Genomic DNA, 25809 nt, shown 5'->3' on the forward strand with positions numbered 1-25809 from the left:
GCGCATTCTTTATCCAGTTGCCGAACTTCTTTATGGCGCCATAAAGACCGCCGCTTCACCTTCTTGAGAGAGAAGGGGATTATTTCCGGCTGGGGGCTGCGATAGCCCACACCCCCTGTCCGGATCCCCTTTCTTCAGCTGCCCCAACAGGGCAGCCTTAGCCTCCAAATCCATCAGGATCAGAGGCACCAAGGCGGCTAGCACAGCAGGGATCACAGAGAAGGCGAATCTCTGCTGTCACCGAAGCCGACAAACCGGAAGTGTCGGCAGTCCAATCTCTTCTTGAAAGTCTCAAGTGATGGTGCTCCCACAACTTCCAAAAGCAAGGTGTTCCATTGGTTGATTGTTCTCACTGTCAGAAAGTTTCTTCTTCTTTCCAGGTTAAATCTCTCCTTGTTCAGTTTCCATCCATTATTCCTTGTCTGGCCTACAGGCACTTTAGAAAATAGATTGACCCCTTCTTCTCAGTGGTAGCCCCTCAAATATTGGAAGACTGCTATCATGTGTCCCCTGGTCCTTCTCTTTACTAGACTAGCCAAGCCCAGTTCCTGTAACTATTCTTTGTATGTTTTAGTCTCCAGTCCCCTAATCATCCTATTACTCTTCTCTGTACTTTTTCTAGAGTCTCAACATCTTTTTTATAATGTGGTGAACAAAACTGGATGCAGTACTCTAGGTGTGGTATTCCTAAGGCTTTATAGAGTGGTATTAGTACCTCACCTGATTAGTACCTCTGTTAATGCAATTTAGGATTTCATGAGCTTTTTTGGCTGCTGCTGCACACTGCTGGCTCATATTTAGCTGGTTGTCCACTAAGACTCCAAGATCCCTGTCACAGTTACTGCTATTGAGCCTGGTTTGACCCAGTCTATATGTGTACTTTTGGTTTTTCTTGCCTCTAGGTATAGATTTTTCTTGCCTAAATGTCTTCTATGCCTTCAAACTTTAGAATGTTTATGTCAGGTAAAGCATTTTCTCATCATCTTCTAAAAGTTTATCCACTGTAATCAGAATCCTTTCTGAGATATTAATAACTAATCCATACAGTATTTCAAAAAACTAATATAAGATTTAAGATAAGAACAAGTTATAGCTGACATAGCCATTTAAACTCTTTTCTGTCTGGTCCTTTAGTTTCCTTTAGTGTTTATTTTGCAACCTTCATCAAGATTCCTAATATAGATTTATTTCCCTTTCATTAATTTACACAAATTACACAAATTATATAATTATATTTGTTTTTTTAAAACTTACAGCAAAATTAATCAATATTCCAAACCACTCTCATCTCCCAATCCATTTAAAATTTTCTCAAATCAAAATCCATTATTTTTGCTTTTTGTGAATTGTATATTATTTTAAATTCTTAAGTCTCTGTTTAAAATTTCTTAAATCCAAAGAAGAAGGTAAACTCACCAAGTGTCAAATTAAGTGCACTGTTTTAAAGGTCTGTCATATTCATTAAGTGATTAAATTATGGATTTTAAACCTGGAGGAGACTGCAGTTTTATGATTTTTGTGTGAGAAGCTGTTTTTCAGAGCGCTCATGAAAGAACTGAGAGATGTCCGTTTCTCTTCTCCAGAGAAAGGAGGCTGTCATCTCTACTCATTTGAAAGATGCCTTGAAAGTCAGCTATAACTCACAGTGATAGCCCTGAACCTATCATTTCCAACATACCCTGCTTTTGTTTGCTGCACTCTGTACATTGAGCAGAGGAGTACCACAACCCTGAATGCACTTTCTCTTTCTATATATAATCAAGTTCAAAACTGGGTTTACATCACTGTAATATAATGTGTTGTGGTGGACAAAGTACACCAGTATCAAGATTTAAATTAAGATTGAGACGGCGGAGCTGGCACCGCAACAATACGGCATGCAATCTTGAAGATTTTGAATTGTTTTAAATGAGTAGGAAACTAACAGCCCCTGGTTCCTCAACTTCTACTTCTTCCTCTTCACCATCTGGAGGACAGTGTTCAATACAGACAATGTTACAGCAAGAAAAGGAACAGGAAAAAGTGACCCTGCAGATGATTATGCAAGGAATTCAAAATATTCAAATAAGAACAGAGAATATTGAAAAGAGAACAGAGAACATTGAACAAAGAACAGGGAAAACTGATGAAAAGGTGGAGAACATTCAACAAATGATGATGAGAGATTCCAAAAAAATTGAAGAAGAAGATAAACAAAGAGATAAGAAGATTGGAGACATTGATAGCAGATTAACTGTGGTTGAACAAAATAAAAGTGGGATGCTGAGATAGAAGATGGACAGATCAGAATTTTATCTCAGATTCCAAAACATAGAGGAAGAAAAGGGACAAAACCTAGCTGAGATAATGATAGAAATGTTGGCTGAAGCTTTGGAAATAACTAAAGAGAAGATGATGGATGGAATAGATGAGGTTTATCGAGTCTTCACAAGATAGGCAATGAGAAATAGCTTACCAAGAGAAGTTCACATCAGATTTACAAAGAAAGCCATTAAAACACAAATATTGCAAGTGGCAAGAAAGAAAACATTGAAATATAAAGACAAGGAGATTGTGGTCCTGAAACAAGTACCCAGAAGAGTGAGAGAGATGAGAAGAGAATACCGATTTCTGACCAAAATGCTACTTAAAAAAGAGGTGAATTATAGATGGCTGATTCCAGAAGGTTTAATGTTCACATGGCAAGAACAGAGACATAGAATTGACTAAATTGAGAAAGCTGAATCATTTTACACAGAATTTTTTGGAGGGAAAGAGGAAGAGGCAGAAAAAGAAATCTCACTAATTGAATTCCAAGAGGATTGCCAAATGGCGACTGAAAAAGAAGAAGGTGCAGTAGGTGGAAAGGTGGAAGCCAAAGATCAATGTGAACCAAGATCTATGAGAGCTGCTAAACCTAACTACAAAATATAATCATGGAAGAGAAAAAACTGATTACAATTAATATAACTGGACTTAACTCAGCTGTTAAAAGAAGGAAAACTTTCCATAAATTAGAGAAATTAAAATTTGATATAATCTGCCTACAAGAAGTACATATCAAAAAGCAACATGAACAACTGTTGATACAACCAAAATTAGGGAAAATCTTTACTTCTTTGACACAATGCAAGAAAAGAGGAGTGGTTTTATACATTAAAGATATTATCCCAGCGAAATTGATCTATATTGATGACGATGGAAGAACACTAATGGTGGAAATAATGGACAATAATATGAAAACACTCCTGATTGCAATCTATGCCCCGAATGACAATCAAGAATTTTATAAAAAATTACACATGAAAAATTACACATGAAAATAATTGAACTGGACTATGCTAATATAATTATGATGGGAGATTTTAATGGAATTGTAGATAATAAACTGGACTGTCTTTTTTTAAAATGGTAGATGAAATAAACCTAAAAGATGCATGGAGAGAAAGAAATGCTAAAACTAAACAATACACCTTCTATTCAAATAGGCACTTATCATGATCCAGAATAGATATGATATTGATGTCAACAGAATTAATAACTAATATTCAAGAAATAAATATTGAAACAAGTACTTGGGCAGAACACAATCCAATGACAATTAAATGGAAAGGACAAAGAAGAAGATCTAGATGGATGTTAAATAATACTATTTTAAAGGAAAAAGACTTCACACAGTGGATGGAGAAAGAACTGGCTTTCTTCTTTAGAGAAAACAAAAAGAAGATACATCAATCCAGAATGTATGGGATACAATGAAGGCATATGCCAAAGGCTTGATAATAGACTATACAAGGAAAAGAAATACCATGAAAAGACTAGCCTCTAAGGCATTAGAGGATGAGTATAAAGGACTTGAAAAAGAGCTACAGAAAATGCCTCAGAAAAAGGACATTAAGTTAAAAATGGATATAATCAAACATAAAATGGGTCAAATAGAAAAAGAAGAATTAGCACAGAAAATGGTGCTAAACAGAACTATTTTGAAGATGCAAATAAACCAGGTAGATGGTTAGCATATAAATTGAGAAAGGAGAAAGAATCAAGGAAAATATTGCAACTAATAGATGACCAGGGCCAAGTTTGCTATGGTAGTAAAGAGAAGAAGGAAATCATACGAGACTATTATGGGAAACTATACACACAAGAGAATATTGATGAGGAAAGAGTTGAACAGTATTTGCAGAATGCTAATTTACCCCAGATACCTAAAGAGATTGAAACAATGTTAGAAAGCAATATAATGATGATGGAGTTAACTGAAGCACTCAAGAAGCAAAATAATGGAAAGGCACCAGGCCCAGATGGATTTCTGGCAGAATTTAATAAAACACTACAAGAATCATTGAACCTTCCATTGCTAGAAGTTGTGAATGAAGTTATGTTAAAGAAGAAGATACCTAAATCATGGTCAGAAGCTTATATTACACTTGTCCCAAAAGAGGAGGCCGATCCATTACAAATCAAGAACTATAGACCAATTTCCTTGCTAAATGCAGATTATAAAATTTTTGCTTCAATATTGGCAGAAAGACTTAAAAAATACTTAAACGATTTTATCCATCCTGATCAAAATGGATTTCTGCCAAAAAGACAAATTAAAGATAATATGAGAGTAATCTTGGTCACTTTGGAATAGTATGAGGCACACCCTGAAAAACAAATGGCTTTGATATTTCTAGATGCACAGAAGGCATTTGATAATGTGAATTGGCAATTCATGTTATTACAACTGGAACAGATGGGCTTTGCTAAAAAATGTATTCAAGCAATAGAAGTTATATATCATAAGCAAACGGCAACGGTAATGATAGAAGGAGAACTGACAGACTCTATTGATATAAGAAAAGGAACAAGACAAGGGTGCCTATATCACCTCTGTTGTTTGTGTTAGCCTTGGAAGTGCTAAACAGAAATATTAGAGAAGAAAAGGATATAAAAGGGATGAAAATTAAACAGGAAGAATTTAAGTTGCAAGCATTTGCAGATGATCTGGTTTTCATTTTAGAAGACCCACTAGAAACAGCATCAAAATTGATAGAAAAGATAGAGGCATATGGAAAAGTGGCTGGTTTGAAAATAAACAAAGATAAGACAAAGATCTTGACAAAGAATATGCTATCAAGACAAAAGGAAGAACTGGCAGATCTATTGAAAATTCAGGTTACAAATAAGATTAAGTACTTGGGGATACATTTGATAGCAAGATGCAGTACACTAAAAGAGAATAATTATAGCAAACGTAAGCAGCAGATAGCGTTAGAATTGGTGAAATGGGAAAATTTACAACTGTCATTAATAGGGAGAATATCAACAATCAAGATGAATAGAATTTTATATTTGAATTTTATATTTGTTCCAAACAATTCCAATCAGGTTTGGAAAAGACTACTTTGAAGATTTAAATAAAATCGTGTTGAAATATATATGGCAAAGAAAGAAAGCGAGAATAAAGCTAAAGCTCTTGCAAGATGCTAGAATAAGAGGAGGATTTTGTTTGCCTAATTGGGAGTTGTATTACCAAGCTACAAATTTGATGTGGGTTAAGGAATGGATAACATTAAGAAACACTAGATTGTTGACACTAGAAGCACATGATCTGTTGTTGGGGTGGCATCCTTTTCTATGGTATAAAGGAACTAAATCACAGGGGTATTTTAGAAGACATTATATATGGGAGTCTCTGTGGTTAAACTGGGAGAAGATTAAAAGACAATGTTATGTGAAAATTCCAGTCCGGCTATCAACTACTGAAGCATTTTCTTATCCTATAATATATAAAAAGGAACAAACAGTTAGATATGGTGAAATATTGAATGAAAAGGGTGAACTTAAATCTATACAAAAATTAGAGGAACAAGGTATAAAGATGAATTGTTTTTCATATGCGCAAATACATTCAAGGTAGGAGAAAGACTCTAAAACAGAAGGCTTCTATGATAAACTGACTGATTTAGATAAGATTTTGACAGGTACTGATGAAAAAGTGATTAAAAAATTATATGGATATTTATTAGAAATTAAACTAGAAGAAGAACAAGTTAAAGAAACAATGATTGCTTGGGGGAAGAATTTTGGATATGGGATTGATCTAGAGAAATGGCAAAAATTGTGGTTTCAAAATTATAAAATGACAATGTCAACAGCATATAAAGAAAATTTGTATAAGATGTTTTACAGGTGGCATTTTCCCCTGACAAGAATAGCAAGAATGTTCAAGAACAAATCAGAAAAATGTTGGAAATGTCATCAGACACCTGACTCATATTATCATATGTGGTGGACTTGTGCGGATGCTAAAAAATATTGGACTAAAATCCACACGTGGTTGGAAAAAAATGACAAAAAAGCATCTAGATTTGAAACCAGAGATATTTTTATTGGGAATTTTACCTGAAATATATAGTAAAGACTTGAAATACCTGATTGTAAATGTATTAACAGTGGCTAGGATTGTATTTGCTAAAAATTGGAAAAATGGGAAAATACCATCACAGGAGGAAATCATTAAGAAAATATTGAAATGTGCTGAAATGAGTAGATTGACATTTGAAATCAGAGAACAAGATGATAAACAATTTTATAAAATCTGGGATCTATTCTATCAATGGTTAGAAAATGAAACATGGTAATGAAATATGTAGATTCTTAGAAAATAATATATAAAGCTGTATTCTTTTCTTATTACATCTACAAAATGATTGTAGGATAGATTTGAGATGATAATATGAACTGTCACAAAACAATTTAAGTAAAATATGATTATTTCATAAAACATGAATAAATAAAAGTATAGTCAAATGATTGATTAACAATGATATTAATGTATTTAATACTTGATTGAAAATATGAGAATATATACAATGTAATTATAATTGAAGACAATGAAATGGAAGCACAAAACAACTTGTAAACCAACCGGCACACTGTATGTATATATATGGAAGATGGCTTGATATTTTTATGTTTTGTTTGTCTATGTTCGTCTTAAAAAAACCAATAAAAATTTAAAAAAAAGATTTAAATTAAGATAGTGTTAATAATCTATTGGCAACTGTGTTGCTATTTTCAATGACCTTTTATTTTATTTTGCTTTTTAAAAACATATATTTAATAAGCATATTTTGGGGGTACTATGATTGTTCAAATAGGATATTTCTGCTCTCTGAATTAAATACATTTATTTGAAAAGCTACATATGAAAATCCTGGAATACAGCTAAAATCTTTCTCAAGGTTCTTCATTGTAGAGATAGAGCCATACCTTTATATCAATATATTTCTATCAATTTTATGCAGCCAAGATAAGGGTCTACAGTCTCACATCTATTTTCACATCTATCTTATCTTGATTGCATGTGCAAGGGGATGTAATCCATCCAGTCTCAGTGACTTGAATTTATTCAAAGCAAGTAAGTGCTCTCTTACCACCTTCATGCCAATTTTGACTTGCATTTCCCTTCAGTCCCCTGTTGTACATATTCTGACAGATTGGAGCACATTTTTCCTTTGCAAAAAGTCAGAAGCAAAATCGGAATTAAGCAGTTCAACCTTCTCCCTGTTGTCTGTCACCATCTAGTTACCTTCTCCAAGAAGCAAACTGACCACTTCATTGACATTCTTCTTGTTCTGCACCTGTCTCAAAGTACTGTGAGATTGGGAGTGTTTTTAGTATTCATTGCAAGCCTCAGCTCATTCTAAAAGCCTTAATCTTTTTAAAACCCAAAGTCTTCTCCCTGCAAATGGGCATGGACTCTTTCACTGGTTTATTTGCTAAACATAAGGTCTAATTTGATTACGAGTTTACCTCATTTTAGAGAATCTTATCAAAGTCACTGGCGAATCTAAACCAATTCTCATTTTTTTTGCTTTGTTTCTTGATAATATATAGCATGAGTCTTCAAATTTGGCAACTTTAAGACTTGTGGACTTCAACTCCCAGAATTCTGGGAGTTGAAGTCCACAAGTTTTAAAGTTGCCAAGTTTGGAGACCTCTAATATAGAGAGTCTTCATTTTTTACAGGAGTAATTGGCCTTACAGCCATGTCTCAGCTTTATTCTTCATTTCTTACACACATGATTAGCAGGTTTTAAGTGACTTTGGTGCTCTTATCTGGCCAGCTAAGAAGGAAAAGTTTTAAGAACATTAAATTATCATCTAATAAATCAGTTCATTAACCCATTATGCCTAGTGCGTGGTCTGTGCCTCTGTTTTTGAACATCTTCCTGTTCTTTTTCTTCTTCAGTCTGAGATGCATAGACTGAAAATACCAAGGATGAAACTGAGATATTTGGCTTGCAGAATATGCACTCTGTACTTAAATTTCTATTGTTTGGATCATTAAAAAGGCAGGGATAAAGAATGTAGAGGCCATTTGGCCACATTTTTGGCTACACACTGGTTTAGCATCAGTGGTGGGATTCAAATTTTTTACTACCAGTTCTGTGAGTGTGGCTTGGTGGGCATGGCTTGGCTTGGTAGGTGTGGCTTGGTGGACATGGCAGGGGAAGGTTACTGCAAAATCCCCATTCCCTCCCCCCCCCCACTAACCTGCTTTCCAGCTCCCTTCTTCTGTGCAGGGGAACAAAATAAGACCCAGCCAATCAGCTGGGACTCAGAAGGCAGAGAATAGATGGGGTGGAGACAGTCAGAGGGGGTATTTGCCGATTCTCTGAACTACTCAAAATTTCCACTATTGGTTCTCCAGAACTGGTCAGAACCTGCTGAATACCACCACTGGTTAGCAGGAAGTTCAGATGAGAAAATGTTCTACTTTCCTTTTCATCATTAAGTAGAGTGAGTAAATGTTTAAGTATTTTTAATCTCTCTAGCTTTCTTTGCCAATGTCAAGGTTGCCAAAAGGGTGTCAGGCAATCCATCACCCAGGAAGTAAACATATCCAAGTCTGATAAATTTGAGATTGCTACACTGTGTGCCTTTAAAGACATGGCCTAAAATATGGTTGAAATATAATTAAAGTTTGTGTGACACTACAAATATTTCAGGGTTTATATTTTCCTGAGCTATACTGTACTGTATCAAAAATACTAAGAAGCATGATATTGGAAATCCAACCAGGTTGCTATGAACATGGATAATATCAACTTCCAACTTGCTTAACCAATTGTTTCAGAATTATTGATGCATTTGCATGTGGAGTTTGGATATATTTGAGTTTTGGAATACTGCTTCATCAACTACACCTTTGAAATGCATCTGTGATAATGAAAGTCTAATTCGTCATATGCACAAACATTACTTCAAATATGTGCTTAATGCATGTATACACATGTTTCGGAATACTCTAGTAAAAGCTGAGGAATGTAGCTATGTGTTGCATAATATTCCTTTTAAAAATGAAGGACTACTACTAATTATTAGTAACAATAAGAATTGCAGGGGAATTATCATAAGGGTCTCAGGAAGTGTTATAACTGATCATCAATTTAAACAGGATTTTTCTTACAGGTATACTTATATTTTATTTAGAAAGAGGAGGAGAATACAAATAAATTATAATTAGGTCATGCTTGATTTGATGCTGACCACTTAATGCCAATCTTTTCAAAATTAAATAATAGATGCTATAGCTGTTTTTGAGAGCTATGAAAGGAAAGCATTTAACTTGAATAAAACCTTTGTAAGTTGATTGAAGAATTATTTTTGCTCAAGAGAACTACCGGACAGTAGTTCGTATCACAGTTAAGAGTCATCCAATAGAAGCATAATTCTGCTAGAAAGCAACACATTATGCTAGAGTAAAATTCCCTGAGGATGGGCTCTAGCGTGAGTCCAAAAGTTCAGAAGACTAAATCTCAAGTCCTGATGACAGAGCCGAACCCTAACCATGCAGAAGCATAATTGCCCAAGAGGAATGCATTCACTTGTTTTAATTAACATATTGTAATTACAAGGATTTGAGAATTACAAAATCAATTGGATGAATATATCTAATTTGTATTTTAAGTTACAGTCTAATTATATAGCTTATAAGCACAGATTCCTTAGGTTCGGACAGCTTTTTAAAAGCAAAAGTTGAGAAAAACTAACAAAGTTATTGTAAGTTATGATGTGACACATTGGTTCTAAAGTGGCATTAATTACCCCCAGTGGATAATCTGAGCATATCCAATGAAGCAATTTGCAATTGCTTGTTTGTGTGTCAAGAATCCTGTCTGAGCTGCAGCTTGTGAAATAATAGTCTGGGCTCTTTTTAATGGAGGTAAGGACATGATTCGAGACTGGGAAAGGAGGAAATTGGGTCAAATAGTTCAAGAGCCGCTCTTCTAGAATCAGTTATGGTAGACATACGCCACAAGTGGAAGAACATATAAGAGACATTAATTTTGAGCAATCTTGTTCTCCTGCCAAAGTTTGGCTGCCTGAACTATAGAAAACTGCATCGAATTTCAGGGCACAGAAAGGGGTGGAGACTACTTTTTTTCTGTTTTTCCTTTAGAGTATGAAATCTCAGCCAAGTGTAGCGGACACGCCTCTGGGTGGTTCTTTTATAACTTGGACTCTTCCAGTGTTGCAATATAAGATGAAAGATTCCTAAGAAAGCCTCATATTGTCTGTTTTGATATCTCTGGGATTGAGGCTGCAGCTGTGTTGGGCAACTTTAGAGAGTGTGATCCAAGAACTTATTCCTATTTTCCATTCAGAAGAAGCGCAAAATGGTCCCAGAAAAGAATGAACTGGTCTTCTTTGTAAATGGCAAGAAGGTAGGAAAGAACCTGTGTTTCTTATAACATTTCTTCTTGCATCTTAGTTCATGGATTATTCCCATGGCTCTTTTCCCTCTTTAGCAGATGGCAAAAGCATTGCTCAAAGATTGGATTTAAGACAAGTCTTTAAGATATTTATTGACCTTTTCAATAAATGACAAAGGAATGAAGAAACAGTGATAGCTGATGAATAGCAATAGCACTTAGACTTATATACTGCTTTATAGTGCTTTACAGTCCTCTCTAAGCAGTTTACAGAATCAGCATATTACCGCCAACAATTTGTGTCCTCATTTTACCCATCTCGAAAGGATGGAAAGCTGAATTAACCTTGAGACTGGTGGGATTTGAACTGCCAAATTGTAGGCAGCTGGCTGCAGAGGTAGCTTGCAGAACTGCACTCTAACCAGTGCACCACAGGGGCTCCTTTTAATAATGAATAGCTGTCATTATGGCAATTGGAGATGCTTGTGTTAGAAAACAAATTAAACTTTTTAATGGATCCAATGTTTCTTTAAATCAAAGGGGAGGAAAAAGCATAGCACTTTTCAGGCTATTTCTGTTCCATTTTTACATTGATAAAGATTTTACTTAAGTCAGGGAACATCACTTTTATAAAAATGTCATTTACAAATTAGTGCTGAGCAAATGCTCAATAAACCCTAACAAAGCTGAATTAAAACAGCAGAAAACCACCAAAGTAAGACAATTAATGCAATCTCATCTGCTACATAGTAAAGTATGCAATCAAATAAATAACATACATATTTCTTGGTTGCCTTCAGCTTTTCCTGACCCTGTCCTTGGTTGCCTTTTAGTTAGCATATTAATATCCAAGATGAACTGCATCATAAAAGTAAGCCCTATTCTCCCCGCCAGAGCCCTATTTTTCTGTTCGACAGTGAGATTAAAAGTTAGTGATTACCAATAACAGATAGGCTCCAGGCTGCAGCTGGAGGAACAGGTAGATTATTCCATTCCTGATGAATTTTAGAGAAAAATATACTGTATTGCAATGTCCTGGTTTGCTTCAGAAAATTTTTCCTGCCAGATTCTGCATAGAATATGCTCTGGCTGCCAGGATGTAGTTCATGAATTGAAACAAAGTTAAAAGCTCCCTTTTCGCAACCTTATAAATAGCTTAGAATTAGATTAATCTCATATAACACGATCAAATTCTGCTTTTATGGCTGAGCATTTGACTGATGCTTCCCTTAAAAAAAGATATAGAGCAATTGCTCTACCATAGGTCTATCATATAGAGTTAATGAATGGGACACGCAGCCAGGATGGGGATTGTGTAGGTTGTATCAACAATGCATACAAAGTCACTGTTCTTACTTCCTTAAAAACACTGTGGTTTGTAACTGAATTAATCTGTAGTCAGAGGAGGATATTGTTTTTGCTTGTGCTCAATTAAACCGGAGAGCAGAATGACACAATCAACACAGCTTCTTTAAATTTCTGTAGCAATTATCCCAACAGAGGAGGTCTTTTCTTTTCCCTTGTCTTTTTCTAACTATGAGCTTCTTGAAATAAAGAGAAAAGTATAGTCCTGTTCCAACATCTTTTTGTCCTGTCCCAATAGATCATTGCTCGGAAGACTGTAGTCTTTGTATGTAGGAAAGACCTGTTCAGCCCATAGATCTTTAACTAAAAAAGCTTACCAGACATCTGGAAAAGTTCCTCCTCCCCCTTTTGAATTCTTCAAGAGCTGCTACCAGATCAAGCAGAATAGGCAATATATTGATAGTTACAAGCAGGCCACTCATCTAGATGATTCTAGAGCCCTTGTCTTCATGTAAACAATTCTGGCAGCATTCACAATGTACATCTTCTTTAGAGGGTGGCCAATTGAAAACCACACTGAATATATTGGCTGACAGACAGGTTAATGACTCGTGATACAAAATGCGCAAAAGCGTTTGTTCCAGCCTTTCACAGAATTAAACATTAACTGAAACCCTTGCAAATCCTCCCTCCCCCCCATATAGTATCAGCTGTGTCTTTTCCATGAGTCAAAAATCCTCTGAAATGGTGCCAGTATTGATTTTGCAGCTCAAGCTCAAGAAAAGTTTGGGAGATAATTTGGATTACTTGTTTCATAAAATGAGTCCAGGCTGTAAGTAAAAGATGCATGAGTTCTGTGATAGTCACCTTGACGTAAACAGGCTTTGTGGTGCAAGTTTCTTCAGATCCTTCAAAAACAGAAAGATGGTGAAGAGGCACAAAGTAGAGATGGAGCATTTCAGCAAACTCGGAGAATGAGTTGACCAGAACACAATATATTGCAGTTGATGGGAAAGGTTACCTTGTCTCTATTTTTGGCAGCCTGATATTGTAAATAGCAGGTTGTCAGCTGTTTCGCCAAATTCCAGACAGGAAGGGAAACAAAGCTCTCAAGGTAATAATCAAATGAGTCTTTATTCGTCCATACAATGCTCCGGATTCAGGTAACAACGAGTAACCAAAAGGAATTAAAGTCAGCTCTGGTGCACCTCACAGCCAGAGCTGTATTTATACAACAGTTAACTTAATGAGTTTATCCACCATCCGGGGAGCATTACTGCATCACATCCAATCACCATGTAACACCTTATACACCGTGCTTTTAGCCATTAATTGTTTACCTCTATTTACTATACTTGTACAAACTATCATATTCCATCATTGTATTTACGCCTATGAAGTACCCTCCACCCCTTTCTAGATCAGCAGGCAGCATCCTAATCACTTTGTTTACAAATGCCCGCAAGCTGTAACAGCTCAGCATGTGACGTCAGCAAGGCTCATTATTTCCATCGAACAGTCGAAGCCCCGGGTTGGGTGGTTAACAGGACTTCCCCCCTCAATAGCATAGTCTGACATGGCACAACGCGTGGTGTCACGGCTCCAGCATGCCTTGGAGACATGATACAGGTATAGTTTGACTTCAAGGCCACCATGATGAGTGATAGGAGGATTTGACAAGATGTAAAAAAAAAACAAGCCAAAAACAATACAGGTAGTCCGTACACTTACAAAAATTCATTTAGTGACTGAACAGTACTGAAAAAAGTGACTTTGGACTATGTTTTCAAACTTACAACTTTTGCAGCATCCCCAAAGTCACGTGATCAGAATTCAGACATTTGACAACTGCTTGATATTTATGATGGTTGCAGTGTGTCCTAGGATCATGTGGTCACCTTTTGTAACCTTCTGACAAGGAAAGTCAATGGAGAAGCCAGATTCAGTTAGCAATCGTATTACTAGCTTAACAATCGCACTGATTCACTTAACAAACGTGGCCAGAAAAGTTGTAAAATGGGGCAAAATTCATTTAACAACTGTCTTGCTTAACAACAGAGGATTGGGCTCAATTGTGGTCATAAGTTGAGGACTACCTATATTTAGTTATCTGATTATCATTTGAAGTTCATTAAGCATCTAACTTCTCAAACCAACAATCAAAATCATACTATTTTTCCATTTCATTATAGCATGACTATAATGTCACTTATATTTGACTGGAAATTTTTAATTAGTATTGATTTTGTAATAAAGGTATATAAAAAGAAAAATAGCTACTGCAGTTAAAGGAGGACCATATGCATTTATTTTACCACTCCTTATACGCTTAATGTCCCAATGATGTATTACATCAAGGGTCTTCAAACTTGGCAAGTTTAAGACTTGTGGACTTCAACTTCCAGAATTCCTGAGCTACCATGACTGGAGGAGGAATTCTGGGAGTTGAAGTCCACAAGTCTTAAACTTGCCAAGTTTGAAGATCCCTGTATTACATGAATGGCTTGACTTTGTTTGAGTACATATGCAATAAATCAGCTTTCCCAAAACAGGTGATCTATAGATGCTGGCTAGAAATTATGGGAATTGCAGGACCTACTTATGTGGAAGAAACTAGATTGGGAAAGTTGAGGAAATTGGGGGCAAAACTTTTTCTTCCACCTGATAGTCTTGGTGGCAAATTGATCTCCCATTAAATCAATGGCAGTAGCAACAAGGGGTTTGTTTTTTTGTTTTTGTTAGGAATGTAGCTTTGTCCTGATTCAATCCTTATGTGACAAGTAGTTCCTTTTATGTTCCTAAAAACATAACAAATGAACATGCAGGAGGAAATAGAATTTGAAATTATGATCTTGTTGTTTAACATTATACTGAGTCTTACTGGATCAACACAAAGGTTTATGTAATCCAGCATTCTGCTTCCACAGACTGTGCTTACCTCCCCAGCAATTATTATTGAAGAGCACACTGCTACAAAATATTATGGTTTTGTAAAGACAGTATCAATTTCCTCAATCTCCTTTAAAAAAGCTTTCTTAACTAATTGCCACCTTTTATAGCAGTAAACCAAATTATACCAAGAAATGTGCATTTGTCTATCCTAAAATTCTTGCAAGTCCAGGCAAAATGAATGTTAACAAATGTTTAGTTTGTGTGCATCATCACCATCACAACTTAAAGCACACAGTGACCTACTCAGCACATAATCTGTTAATAACAAAAGTAATTCAGTATCTCGTGAGGAAGAGAAGCAAGCGTAAATTTTTGGTTTTTTGACCCCGGGATCAAAGTTTTCAACTGAAAAGCAGTTTTGTAATTGATTCTAGTCTGAAAAGATAGAAATAAACTTTATTGTTAATAATTAAAACTAAGTTGGCTATGCTCAGAAGGTCAAAATTTTCTCCTGCTCAAAATCTCATCTTCCACATATCACTTAAAGAAACTAAGGTAGAAAAACTGCATGTTTAGTGAGTAGCAACAGGGGCCCAGCAGCTAGAAATTGCTCAAACGGCCTAATTATAGTTCACATTTTAACCTATTATATCCAACTTTTGGGGTTCATTTGTATTTTAATTTACTGCTGTGCCACCCTAGAAAAGGAGTTCATTTAACCATGAGTGTGCAATGGTTATCCATCTGTCTGGGTTCATACAATCTATTGAACTATAAGATGATTAACTACTGTTAATTTTTGCATGTTATGCAATATTAGGCACTGCAGATATTTAATAGCTTAAAGAAAAGTTTCCAGAGAAAGACATTGAAAATAATCAGGAACCAACAAGAAGGACTATTATAGAGAAATGCTGATAAATAATTCAATTAAAAATCTGGCTTAAAGGTAGAGCAAGAAAGGTAGAGCAAGAAAGGTAGGGCAAGATTAGCGGCTAGGAGTTCAGTGTAACTGTGCTATAAAATCTACTTTGAAGAGTAAACAACCTGACTCGGTGTCTTTCAGTCTTGTACTGCCATTAGGAAGGAAATTATGTTAATGTTAGCAGAACAGATAGTGCCATGCAGATCTTGGTACATTTTGCATGCTCGTGACTGAAAACCTATGCTTTTTGTACATAGAGCAACTAGTACACTACATTGGACGAGGGAGACAAAGTACACCTAATTTGTGATTTCTAGAGTTACTTCTAGCACTCAGTGGGTGACAGAGGGTGACAGAGGGTGTTTAGTACAAGGTTTTTTTTTTGGTAAAACTTAGTTGATTTTTATTCTACAATTTAATTAAAAATATTGCCCATTTATTTAAGCTGAAGTTATTCTTTCTACTAAACAGTAAGACTATTAACACCTAAATCAAAACAAGGAAATATATAAGAAATCTTTTTAAAAATGAATGATAAAAGGCACCAAAACCTGTTTGAACACCATGGCAAAAGTAAATATACCTTGAACTGAGCTTAACTCCTTGTGACTGCATAAACACATCCAAAATGTTTGCTTGGCAATAATGCAAAACTGATTTATTTTTGTCATTTTCTACAATTTGTTTTGACTTTCTATTGCCTTGCAACATGTTGATGTCTCCTATCCAATATTGATCAGGCCTGAACCTGATTACTTCCAAAAATCATTGTCATCTGGAGTTGTATATTATAAATGCTATTTGATTCAAGGGCAGGAATATTTCTTTTAAGAAATGGTACTTAATCGGGCTTCCAGTTTTGAGTTTCTTTGGCGACAGACAGAAATCCGCAATCGTGCACGGTTTCAGTCTGGGCTCGCCGCTGGAGCGCCCCAAGCCAGCTGGTTTTGAGGCTAAGCTACCCTGTAGAGGTGGTGAAGAGGGGGGAGACTGCCAGCAGGGTTGAGGAGAGCCACATCTCTCCTCCTCAGCTGGCCATTACTCCCTTTCATGAAGGCGGTTGCAGTGGTGGTCAGAAATGGCCACCTCAAAGAAGAACTCGACCAGAAAAGAATGTGCAGGAGGAAGATAAGAAGTGAAAGTTTTGGCTGACCGGGTTAAATTGCAAAAGCAACAACTAAGGTACCCTGGAAATTAAATTTACAAAAAAATAACATCATTCCCAAAGAAGAGTCTGAAGCAGCGACGGAAAGTGAAAAGGGAAAGGTTTGGTTTTTTCTTTCTTCTCTCCCTTTCCCTATACTGACAACTAAGAGACTTAAATAAGAAATCGGAAAAATCCGCTTTGACAATAACAGGCAATTAAGCTGAAAATAAAACAAAATGTCAAAGGGATAACAAAGATTTCTGGACACTAATGTTTTTTTTACATAAGCAGGAAAGGAGAGAAAAAAAAATAAAAGGGCAGGATCTGGAAAGAGGGAGGAGACTGCCTGGAATTGAAAGGAATCTACAGTAAAACTTTAACAAGATTTCTAAAAGATACATTTTAACTGAAATTTTAACTAAACAGTAGAGCCCCAGGAAGAGAAAGTTAAAAAAAAAGCAAAAAGAAACAGCTTGTGTGTATTTGGATTACTTGGTGATCTTTGGATTCTTGGTTATTGCACTTGAATGACTAAAATTAATCGGGTGGTTGTTTAAAAATTTATACAATGGCACTACTTCTGAATGAATTGAAAATGGAACTTAAAAGGTACAAAGAAGATGCACAAGAAGGGAGGGGTTTTTTGGCTTCGTTTTTCAATTCTTAGAAATGGAGATTTGGAACTATGAGAAACAACAAGAAACGTCTGTAAAACAAGAAGACTGGGACAAAGAAGAAGTCATCTTTAATGAACAAGTAATTCTATGTGAGGAAGAAAAAGGAAAGGTGGGAAAGAGAATGGAGAATTTAAGACTTAAAAAAACAACCAAAGAAAAGAAAAATAATTTGAAAAAGAAGTACAATATTGGAAAGCAACAGTAGAGGGGAATACAGAAGAGAGAAATGGAGGTAGAGAGACAAGGGGGTAAAAAGGGGAGAGAGAAGAGAAGGAAGAAGGAAAGGAAAAGAAGTTACAAAGGACTGAAACAAGACATAGAGAAACAGGGCCTATTTAGAGATAATGGGTGAAAATTTAACTGAAAAAGGTACATAAGATTGTATTGTTATATTAGTAATAGAAATAATTTTAGAAAATTGGAAATAATGCGTGATTAAAATAAGGGATAAAATAGTTTGTTAATAAAATAAATGAGAAAATTGAATTAGGAAGGGACGGGAACATTTTAATTAGTTAATGCTTTATAAAATATAAGTGAAGAGGGGGGATTAATCAAGGTAAGCTTATAACTGTTCCCATAGAAGTATGATATTTAATTGAAAAGTAATGTTAAAGAAGTTAAGATTTTAATGAATTAATGATAGAATTGAATTGGAATGGAATGTGTTGTTTTAATTACATATATTTATAATCTTTTTTAAAAAGAATATAGTATGTATTTTAAGAATGTACCAAGCAGAATCCGAATGGAAGTTATGTATTATATTGAATGTTAAAATTTTAAGGTATATATTGAAACCTAAATAAGAGTTAGATGGATAAACTTTAAAGATATAAAGGTGTCATACTCCAATTAGCAACTACAGGAGAAACTTTGTTTAATAAGAAAAGATAATATGAAATTGAAACAGGACAGACAAAAAATACAAATATAATGATTTGAATTGAGACAAGATAATTAAAATAAAATTGAGAAAATTAAAAGAGGGGAGAAGCTATGTCGAAAATGTAAAACAGTAATAAGATATGGAATAGAACATAAAAATGAGCATCAAGTTGAATTTGTGTCTGTACAAAGAAATGCAACCCGGGATCATGCTACTTTCAAAAAAGATGTTTTATTTGTATTTTTTTTGTGAAAACTCAAATAAAATTTACAAAAAAAAGAAAGAAATGGTACTTAATCAAAGAGACTGGGTGGTTTGTGAAATTCACTCACAAATGGTGGAATGTTCTGACTTCTACAATGTAATCAGATGCTGATGGATGATATCAGTTTGTTTGTTAGCTGCAGCATACATATGTATTTATAGTTAAATATGTTTTACGAAACTATTTTTCTTTTTTCTTTTTAGATAGTGGAAAAGAATGTGGATCCAGAAACTACTTTGCTGACCTACCTTAGAAGGAAACGTATCTATGCTCAAGAATCATGCACTGCATGGAATTTAAAATAGTCCGTATATTTCCAGGTGGCCTAAGGATTCAGGAGCAGACCATACAGTAGAATAAGTTTAAAGATTTCTGAGGATTTCATGCCTGCTAGTTTTGTTCTTCCCAATATTTTAGTTTTGCCAGAATTAAACTGAATGAAAACACATTCATAACTGATAGTAAAATCTCTGTGTGAGAAGATGGATAACTTTCATCTCTGTCTTGCATTGGAATAATACAAAAGAAGCTGAGCTACTTCTACTTTCATTGATTCCTATGTTGGAAAATCAATGCCTAACCTGGAAAATAGCATGGCTGATTTCAAAATGCACAAGCAATGCCCCATCAACTACCCAATCCTTCTTACCTCCTACTTATCAGCTGATCCCTTATTATCAAATCCTAAATTCTTCTATACAGCCGCCAGTTGCAATAACTGTTGGTTACAGCTGGCCATTACTGGAGGATATGAAGGATGACTGCTCTTCCTCCAGTATCTGTTGCCTAACAACAATAGTTTTCCTAAGGAGTGGCAGGCATACACCTTTTGCTAAAATACATTTCCCGGATAATGTAATAAGGCTTCAATAAACTGCCAGACAAAATGCCAGGTGCTGCAAAGATGTCTTTACCTTTCTTTTTCTCATGAATTAAATCTAGTTGTGGTCACCTGATGCCCAACTACAAACTAACAACTACATTTAAGTTGCACAAATCTAGCTTAGGCAATAAATGTGGATTTGGAGCTCAGAAATCTGGATTGAGCGAACCTAAATAAATCATTGGCATGTGTGTTAAAGAATGTGGCCCTTGCTGGGATCTGTTTTCTGTTGTAGGTAATGATTCAATGCTTCTTTCCTGCAGTAAATGAACCAGGGAGTTCAATTTGGATATCAGAAATTCAGGAGGTAGGAAGGGATAGGGTAGCTAATTTAAGGGGATTAATTCACTGGTTTGGGTTAAGTCTAAGCTTTCTCTCTTGTTTAAAATAACTAGCATATTAATGCTTACATCATAGTTAATCTTAGATGCTGAAAGAGGGACCAGGAAAGAAGAGCAGACTATTGGAGAAAGTTCATCTGTTAGGGTCCAGTTTATTTGTTTTTCATAAAAAGTTGAGTAGTGTTGCCATGAATAAATGATTGCTTAGTATAATTACATTAAGAATGTTTCCAAGTGGAACATCATATATTTTACTAGAAATATACATTCCTTGACTTCTGTGATGCAAAATTCATGCCTAATCTGATTTTTTTAGTCATATGTGTAGAACAAAATATATATCTAGTGCATGTAAATCAATTATTCCTTTTTCACCAGCTGATCCTCTTCAGCAATTAAAAAAGAATAAAATTGTGTTTATTTAAGAATATACACATACTTAAAGTTGGACATATTAATCACAAAACCATAAAAGAGGCATATTATGAGACTTCCAGCTTTGTATCCAGTTTTATACTCAACATATTAAATTAGCATAAACTCTCAAAAAGCCATCAACAAAAAAACACTGATTAGCAAAAAGCAGCTTAGAACTAATTTGACTTAAAGACTTGCTTGAAGAACTGAAAAGAGAAGGTCATGTGCCAGTATTGGCTGTGCTTGTTGACATACAAACCAAATAAGTTAATAATTGGAGGCTGTGCTTACATCACTTGCAAGAAATACCAGCCAAGGTGCCCCTGTGAGGGAGATGAGTGGTTTCTAAATATGGTAATATTAAAATTTTAAAATATATTATTTATTTTAATCTTTATTAGCTTTTGTGCCTTGGTGATTTTGGTTAGTTTATGATTTGTGCCTTGATGATTTTGGTTAGTTTATGATTTGATATATTCTCTGAATCCAGTAATCAAGTTAAGCATATTGTGTGAACATATTCCAGGAGTCTATAGCCAATGTAGTCTATTCTTGTTCAATACTTGTGTAATTTTTAAAATCAATTAATTAAATCCTATACATGAAAATCAGTTTTCCCATCAGGGAATACATGTAAAATAAACCCAGATAGCTTTTCTTTAAAAAAAGAAAGGCAGATTTTTTTAGCCTGCTCTTATGAACCACAATGCAAGCTTGTTACCAGGACCAGAGACTTTCAATGATAAAGGACTGTATGCAAATAGCCACGCTGGTACATTTTCCTTAAGCTCTACCCTCTTAGTGGGCTTGTGTGGAACCAAGCTGGGCTGTGGAGAAGGAGGCTGTGGTGCTTGCACAGTCATGATTTCCAAGGTTGACAACTCCCGAAAAAAAATCATGTATCCTTTCTACCCCATTCACTAAGATGGAAGAGGTTTTGAATATGGGTGTGCAGAATTTGTGATAGACAGGGCAGATGCTGGATATTTGGGAATAAGTGCTTATCAGAAACAATCTGTCTCTCTCGAAATTCCTTTGCAGGTCAAGAAAAGATTGCACACAAGGAATAGTAAATATTTTGCAAAATCTGCTTCATGTACAGATATGTGTTAGAGCTATGTGAATATAGTACCGTGCCATAATTGTATGGATTATTAGTAGGAGCCTATGGAGATTTTCAGTTATCCAGGTCATAAACCTCCAAATGGCCTCAATGACTCTCTAAAACAATGCAAACAATTCAAAGGAATATAAATCTTTCCATTCTCCATTATCCAGTCAGAGCTGAAGAAGCTTCTTGGATGAGAAGTAAAACATCTTCAAAGAAAAACAAGAAAGTCAAATTGCCTCCTGAAAAAAGCACCTTTGGGACAAATATTAGTAGGACTAACTTTCCCCAACATTTCTAATCCATTACATTTCAGCTTGGATTAGAAGATTTACAGGGTCTCTTCCAGCCTTACGGTTTTGTGATTCCATAAATCCTGAAGTTCCATAGAATTTAAAGTTTCAACATTCAAATTTGTCTCATAATTCTGCTAATATTTTAGTACTACTGAAGCATTAGATTGTTGTTAGTTGTGAAGTCGTGTCCAATAGCATTTATTAAAATCACTGTAGTTTTCAACTCTGGTCTCTTAATATTTGCCAGATTTCAGTGAATTACAGTGAACTATGATCTTCTGAAGGAAGATAATGATAATATCATTGTCCTGATGTCAGTTTATTCTCCTTCCCATTTACTTTCTACATCTTTATCCAATAATGGTGCTGGTAATCAGAAGCTACATCTTTTGGCCAATGTTTGCCTATGATTTCAACTTTCATCAGGCCCAATCAGCATAACCAATGGAAAGGCATCGTCTTCTAAAACATTGGGATGATACCCATGTATCTAACTGTATTCCAGTTCTGGTATGAGACTGCGTAATCCTGAACACTGGCTTTCATTGATTTTATTGTACTTCTTTAGGAAAATGAAGATTTTGTAAAGCAAGCAACTTCCTTAATTCATTTCTCCAGACATTATTCTGCAAATGCATGTTTATTCCCTATCTGCGCTCTACACCATGTAGCTGTAACCACTGTGGAAGGCATCGGAAGCACAAAGACAAGGCTGCACCCTGTACAGGTGAACTGGGGAGATATGACTATGTGTTAACAAATACATATTTGTTCACAGATTAAATTAAGCTATAGTTCATTGTATGAACAATTGGCAGTTCATATACTACACAATACACGAAGACCTACTATTTATATATAATGTGATGTATGACCCAGACCAGAGACTCGGTGTTTTCACACCTGTCACTAAAAGTAAGTTGATTTGTCATGGCATATTTTATGAACCAATTCTTCTTCTAGGAGAGAATAGCCAAAAGCCACGGATCACAGTGTGGTTTCTGCACTCCTGGGATTGTCATGTCCATGTATACATTGCTTCGTAATCATCCTCAGCCTAAAATGGAAGAGATTGAAGATGCTTTTCAAGGTAAGATTGCCAGACACAGTAGACCACAACTCCCATCCTTATTGGCACAATTACTTTTCATCATGGAATAAAGTAAGAAATACATTTGAAAATGATAAGGTTGATCTCTCATGACTCGGTGAATTTGTTGTCATGTCTTTTGACACTGGAATTCTGTTTTCCAAAATTATCAAAGCCCCAGAGACAATTATTCTTTTCTCTATTGGCAGTTTTCTTTCTTGGAAGAAAAAAAATGAATTTCCATGGTCGATGAAAAGCAAAAACTAAAATAACCTTCTTTCTATTATGTTCTATGTGCCTGTTAACTTTTTCAACTTGATTTGGCAACATAGGAAATCTCTGCCGCTGTACAGGATACAGACCCATCCTGGAAGGGTACAGAACATTTGCAAAGGTGAGGGGCTAAAGATAAAATGTCTTGGTGATGGAATCAGACTGACTTTTCCAAGTGAACGTGAAGATGCAATCTGCTTTAACTCCAGCTAAAGTTCTGATTCCTTCATAGACATGTCTATGTAGCTTACCTGACAATAGTACTGAAGTAATTTGCCACTATCTCCTACTGGGCTGGTTTTCAATTTCAATGTTGTTCCCTATGGTGTCTCCATAGAATCACTGAGGTATGAGTTTTAGAGGCCAATGATACCCAATTTTGTTTCTCATTATCATCCGATTCCAAGAAAATATTCTGGAACATTCTGGAACCCCATTGGAAAATGGGGTAAGTGAGGGAACGTGCTAAAATTATACTCAGGCAAGACAGTAACCCTGTTACCAAAAAACAAACAAAGTGCATTTGGGGGTTGCAGTAAAGCCTGGGGTGGCACTATACTTTAGGGAATTGTCCTTGTCATTTATTTGTAATTAGATTTATAGGTGGTAGATTTGTGGTGAGGCACATGCTTGCACAACTATAAATAGTACATCAACTGCAATTCTTTCTGCAATATGGTGACAGTTCTTCACATCTTGCTTTCAACTTATTGTGGCTATGCTTTGCACTCTATGAGGGGTTACCCCTCAAGAATGTTCAGAAATCACAACTGCTTCCTAACTGCTAACTGATGGAAAGTATGGGGATCACCTGCCCGTGTAGAATAATCTACAATAATTGCTACTTGCTTGTGGGGCACAAGTTAAATATTGGTTAGGACTTGACGATTTGAGGGACTGCGTTCCCAAGTATCAACCTGCCTACCAGGAGAGACATTTTTAAAGATGCCCCAGCTTGCTGATACATGGTGGAGGGTCTTCTGTGTGGCTCCCAACCTATGAAGTGCTTTCCTTGAGGAGATGAATTGGGGTGAGAGAGAGCGACTGCCCCCAAATCACGCATCTGGCTTTCATGTTTAAGATGGGACTAGAACTCACTGTCTCCTGGTTTCTAGGCCAACACCTTGACCACTAGACAAACTGGCTCTCAATTTTAATTTTTCATATTTTATTTGCATTGGTTTAATATTGCTTTTATTGGTGTAAACTGATTTGATTTCTTGTATAATAAAAAACCAGGTACAAAATAAATCAATAACTGTCTACCATGGGAATGGATTGTTGATTTGTTGTTATTGTTGTTATTGCCTTAATAGCCTACCTTTTCTGTGAGAACTCAGGATAACTGACACTGGTATCTCTCCTGATTTAATTCTTACTTTACATTAGGGTGAGAGAGAATAATTGGTTCAAAGCGATTCTATGGTGGAATGGGGACTTAAAGCTCAGTGTCTTCAGCCCAAACCCTATCTTTTATCCATGACACTTGAATCTGATCCAGCACAACTCTTCAAATATTTGCAAGTTCTTTCATATGTGCTCCATAGTTTATTTAGACATATTTCTATATCTTCCTATTTCTATTTAGGAAGGAGGATGCTGTGGAAAACTAGTAAACGGAGAAGGTTGCTGTATGGCTGGAAAGGAAAAAAATGAGGTAAATGGCATAAGCGACAGTTGGGTGCCTTTCAACTTAGTATTTCTGAAGGAAATAAAATAATATTTAATATATTAAATATTATTAAATAATATGTAATAATTAAATAATATTTGCTTTAATGTTAAGTAATTTCTTGTAACTGGATTCCTTATCACCCCTGAAATAATGAATTTATTAAAAAAACAATTTAAAGGCCACATCTTCCTCCCCCACAAAATAAACAGAAATATAACTGTTGAGAATATTGGAGATTCTGTTAAAGATTCTCAGTGTTTCCATAATTATAATTCCAGGATTATTTGGAAACAAGGAGTGACTACTGAACCTTTTCATGTATTCTGATTTGCCATATCACATGTTAAAAGCCCTGACAATTAGGTGCTAACTAATTTGGTGTCAGGGGGATGCAGTGGTTCAGAGGTTAAGTCACTGAGCTTGTCAGCAGGAAAGCTGACAGCTCAAGTTTGAACCCCAAGCAACGCATGACAGGGTGAGCTCCGGTTCTGGTCCCAGCATCTGCCCACCTAGCAGTATGAAAGCATGCAGATGTGAGTAGATAAATAGGTACTACTTCAGTGGGAAGATAACAGCCTTCTATGCACCTTGGTGTATAGTCATGCTAGCCACATGACCATGGGAATGTCTTCACATAATGCTGGCTCCTGTGGCAAAAAATGGAGATAAACATTGCCCCCTAGCCCCTAGAGTTGGACGTAACTAGACAGGAGAAACCTTTACCTTTTAATTTTAATGTATGTCCTATATATCATAAAATTTACTACTGAGTGAACATGCATAGCACTGCATACTTAATATATAATACTTTACAATTACCTCCAATAACACCTAAGACTTCCCCTTATTGGTGACAGTGGGATTGTTTAACTGGAAAACCCTAGTGGGAACCCCATTGGGAAGATCCTGTGAGATCTTCCTTTGGATTTAATGCA

The 25809-nt window shown here is 35.7% G+C and overlaps 1 protein-coding gene and 1 long non-coding RNA gene across 2 annotated transcripts in view; one reads left to right on the forward strand and one right to left on the reverse strand.

Annotated features, from left to right (window-relative positions):
- The window catches only part of LOC148127622 (uncharacterized), a 56196-nt gene extending 43627 nt beyond the window's left edge, over nucleotides 1-12569 (reverse strand). The window contains exon 1 of the long non-coding RNA XR_015743838.1: nucleotides 12374-12569. This is a non-coding gene — a long non-coding RNA (uncharacterized LOC148127622). The remainder of the gene's footprint in view (nucleotides 1-12373) is intronic.
- Nucleotides 10482-25809, forward strand: part of XDH (xanthine dehydrogenase) — a 60660-nt gene continuing 45332 nt past the window's right edge. Inside the window, exons 1-7 of the mRNA XM_026695637.2 lie at nucleotides 10482-10703; nucleotides 18995-19052; nucleotides 21235-21331; nucleotides 22455-22563; nucleotides 22800-22926; nucleotides 23259-23320; nucleotides 24788-24856. Of these exons, the coding sequence (XP_026551422.2) occupies nucleotides 10656-10703; nucleotides 18995-19052; nucleotides 21235-21331; nucleotides 22455-22563; nucleotides 22800-22926; nucleotides 23259-23320; nucleotides 24788-24856 (570 nt within the window). The 5' untranslated portion in view covers nucleotides 10482-10655. The remainder of the gene's footprint in view (nucleotides 10704-18994; nucleotides 19053-21234; nucleotides 21332-22454; nucleotides 22564-22799; nucleotides 22927-23258; nucleotides 23321-24787; nucleotides 24857-25809) is intronic.

Source organism: Pseudonaja textilis, chromosome 1 (assembly GCF_049901715.1).
Source record: "Pseudonaja textilis isolate UNSWEBS1 chromosome 1, rPseTex1.2, whole genome shotgun sequence".
Taxonomy (NCBI): Eukaryota; Metazoa; Chordata; class Lepidosauria; order Squamata; family Elapidae; genus Pseudonaja; species Pseudonaja textilis.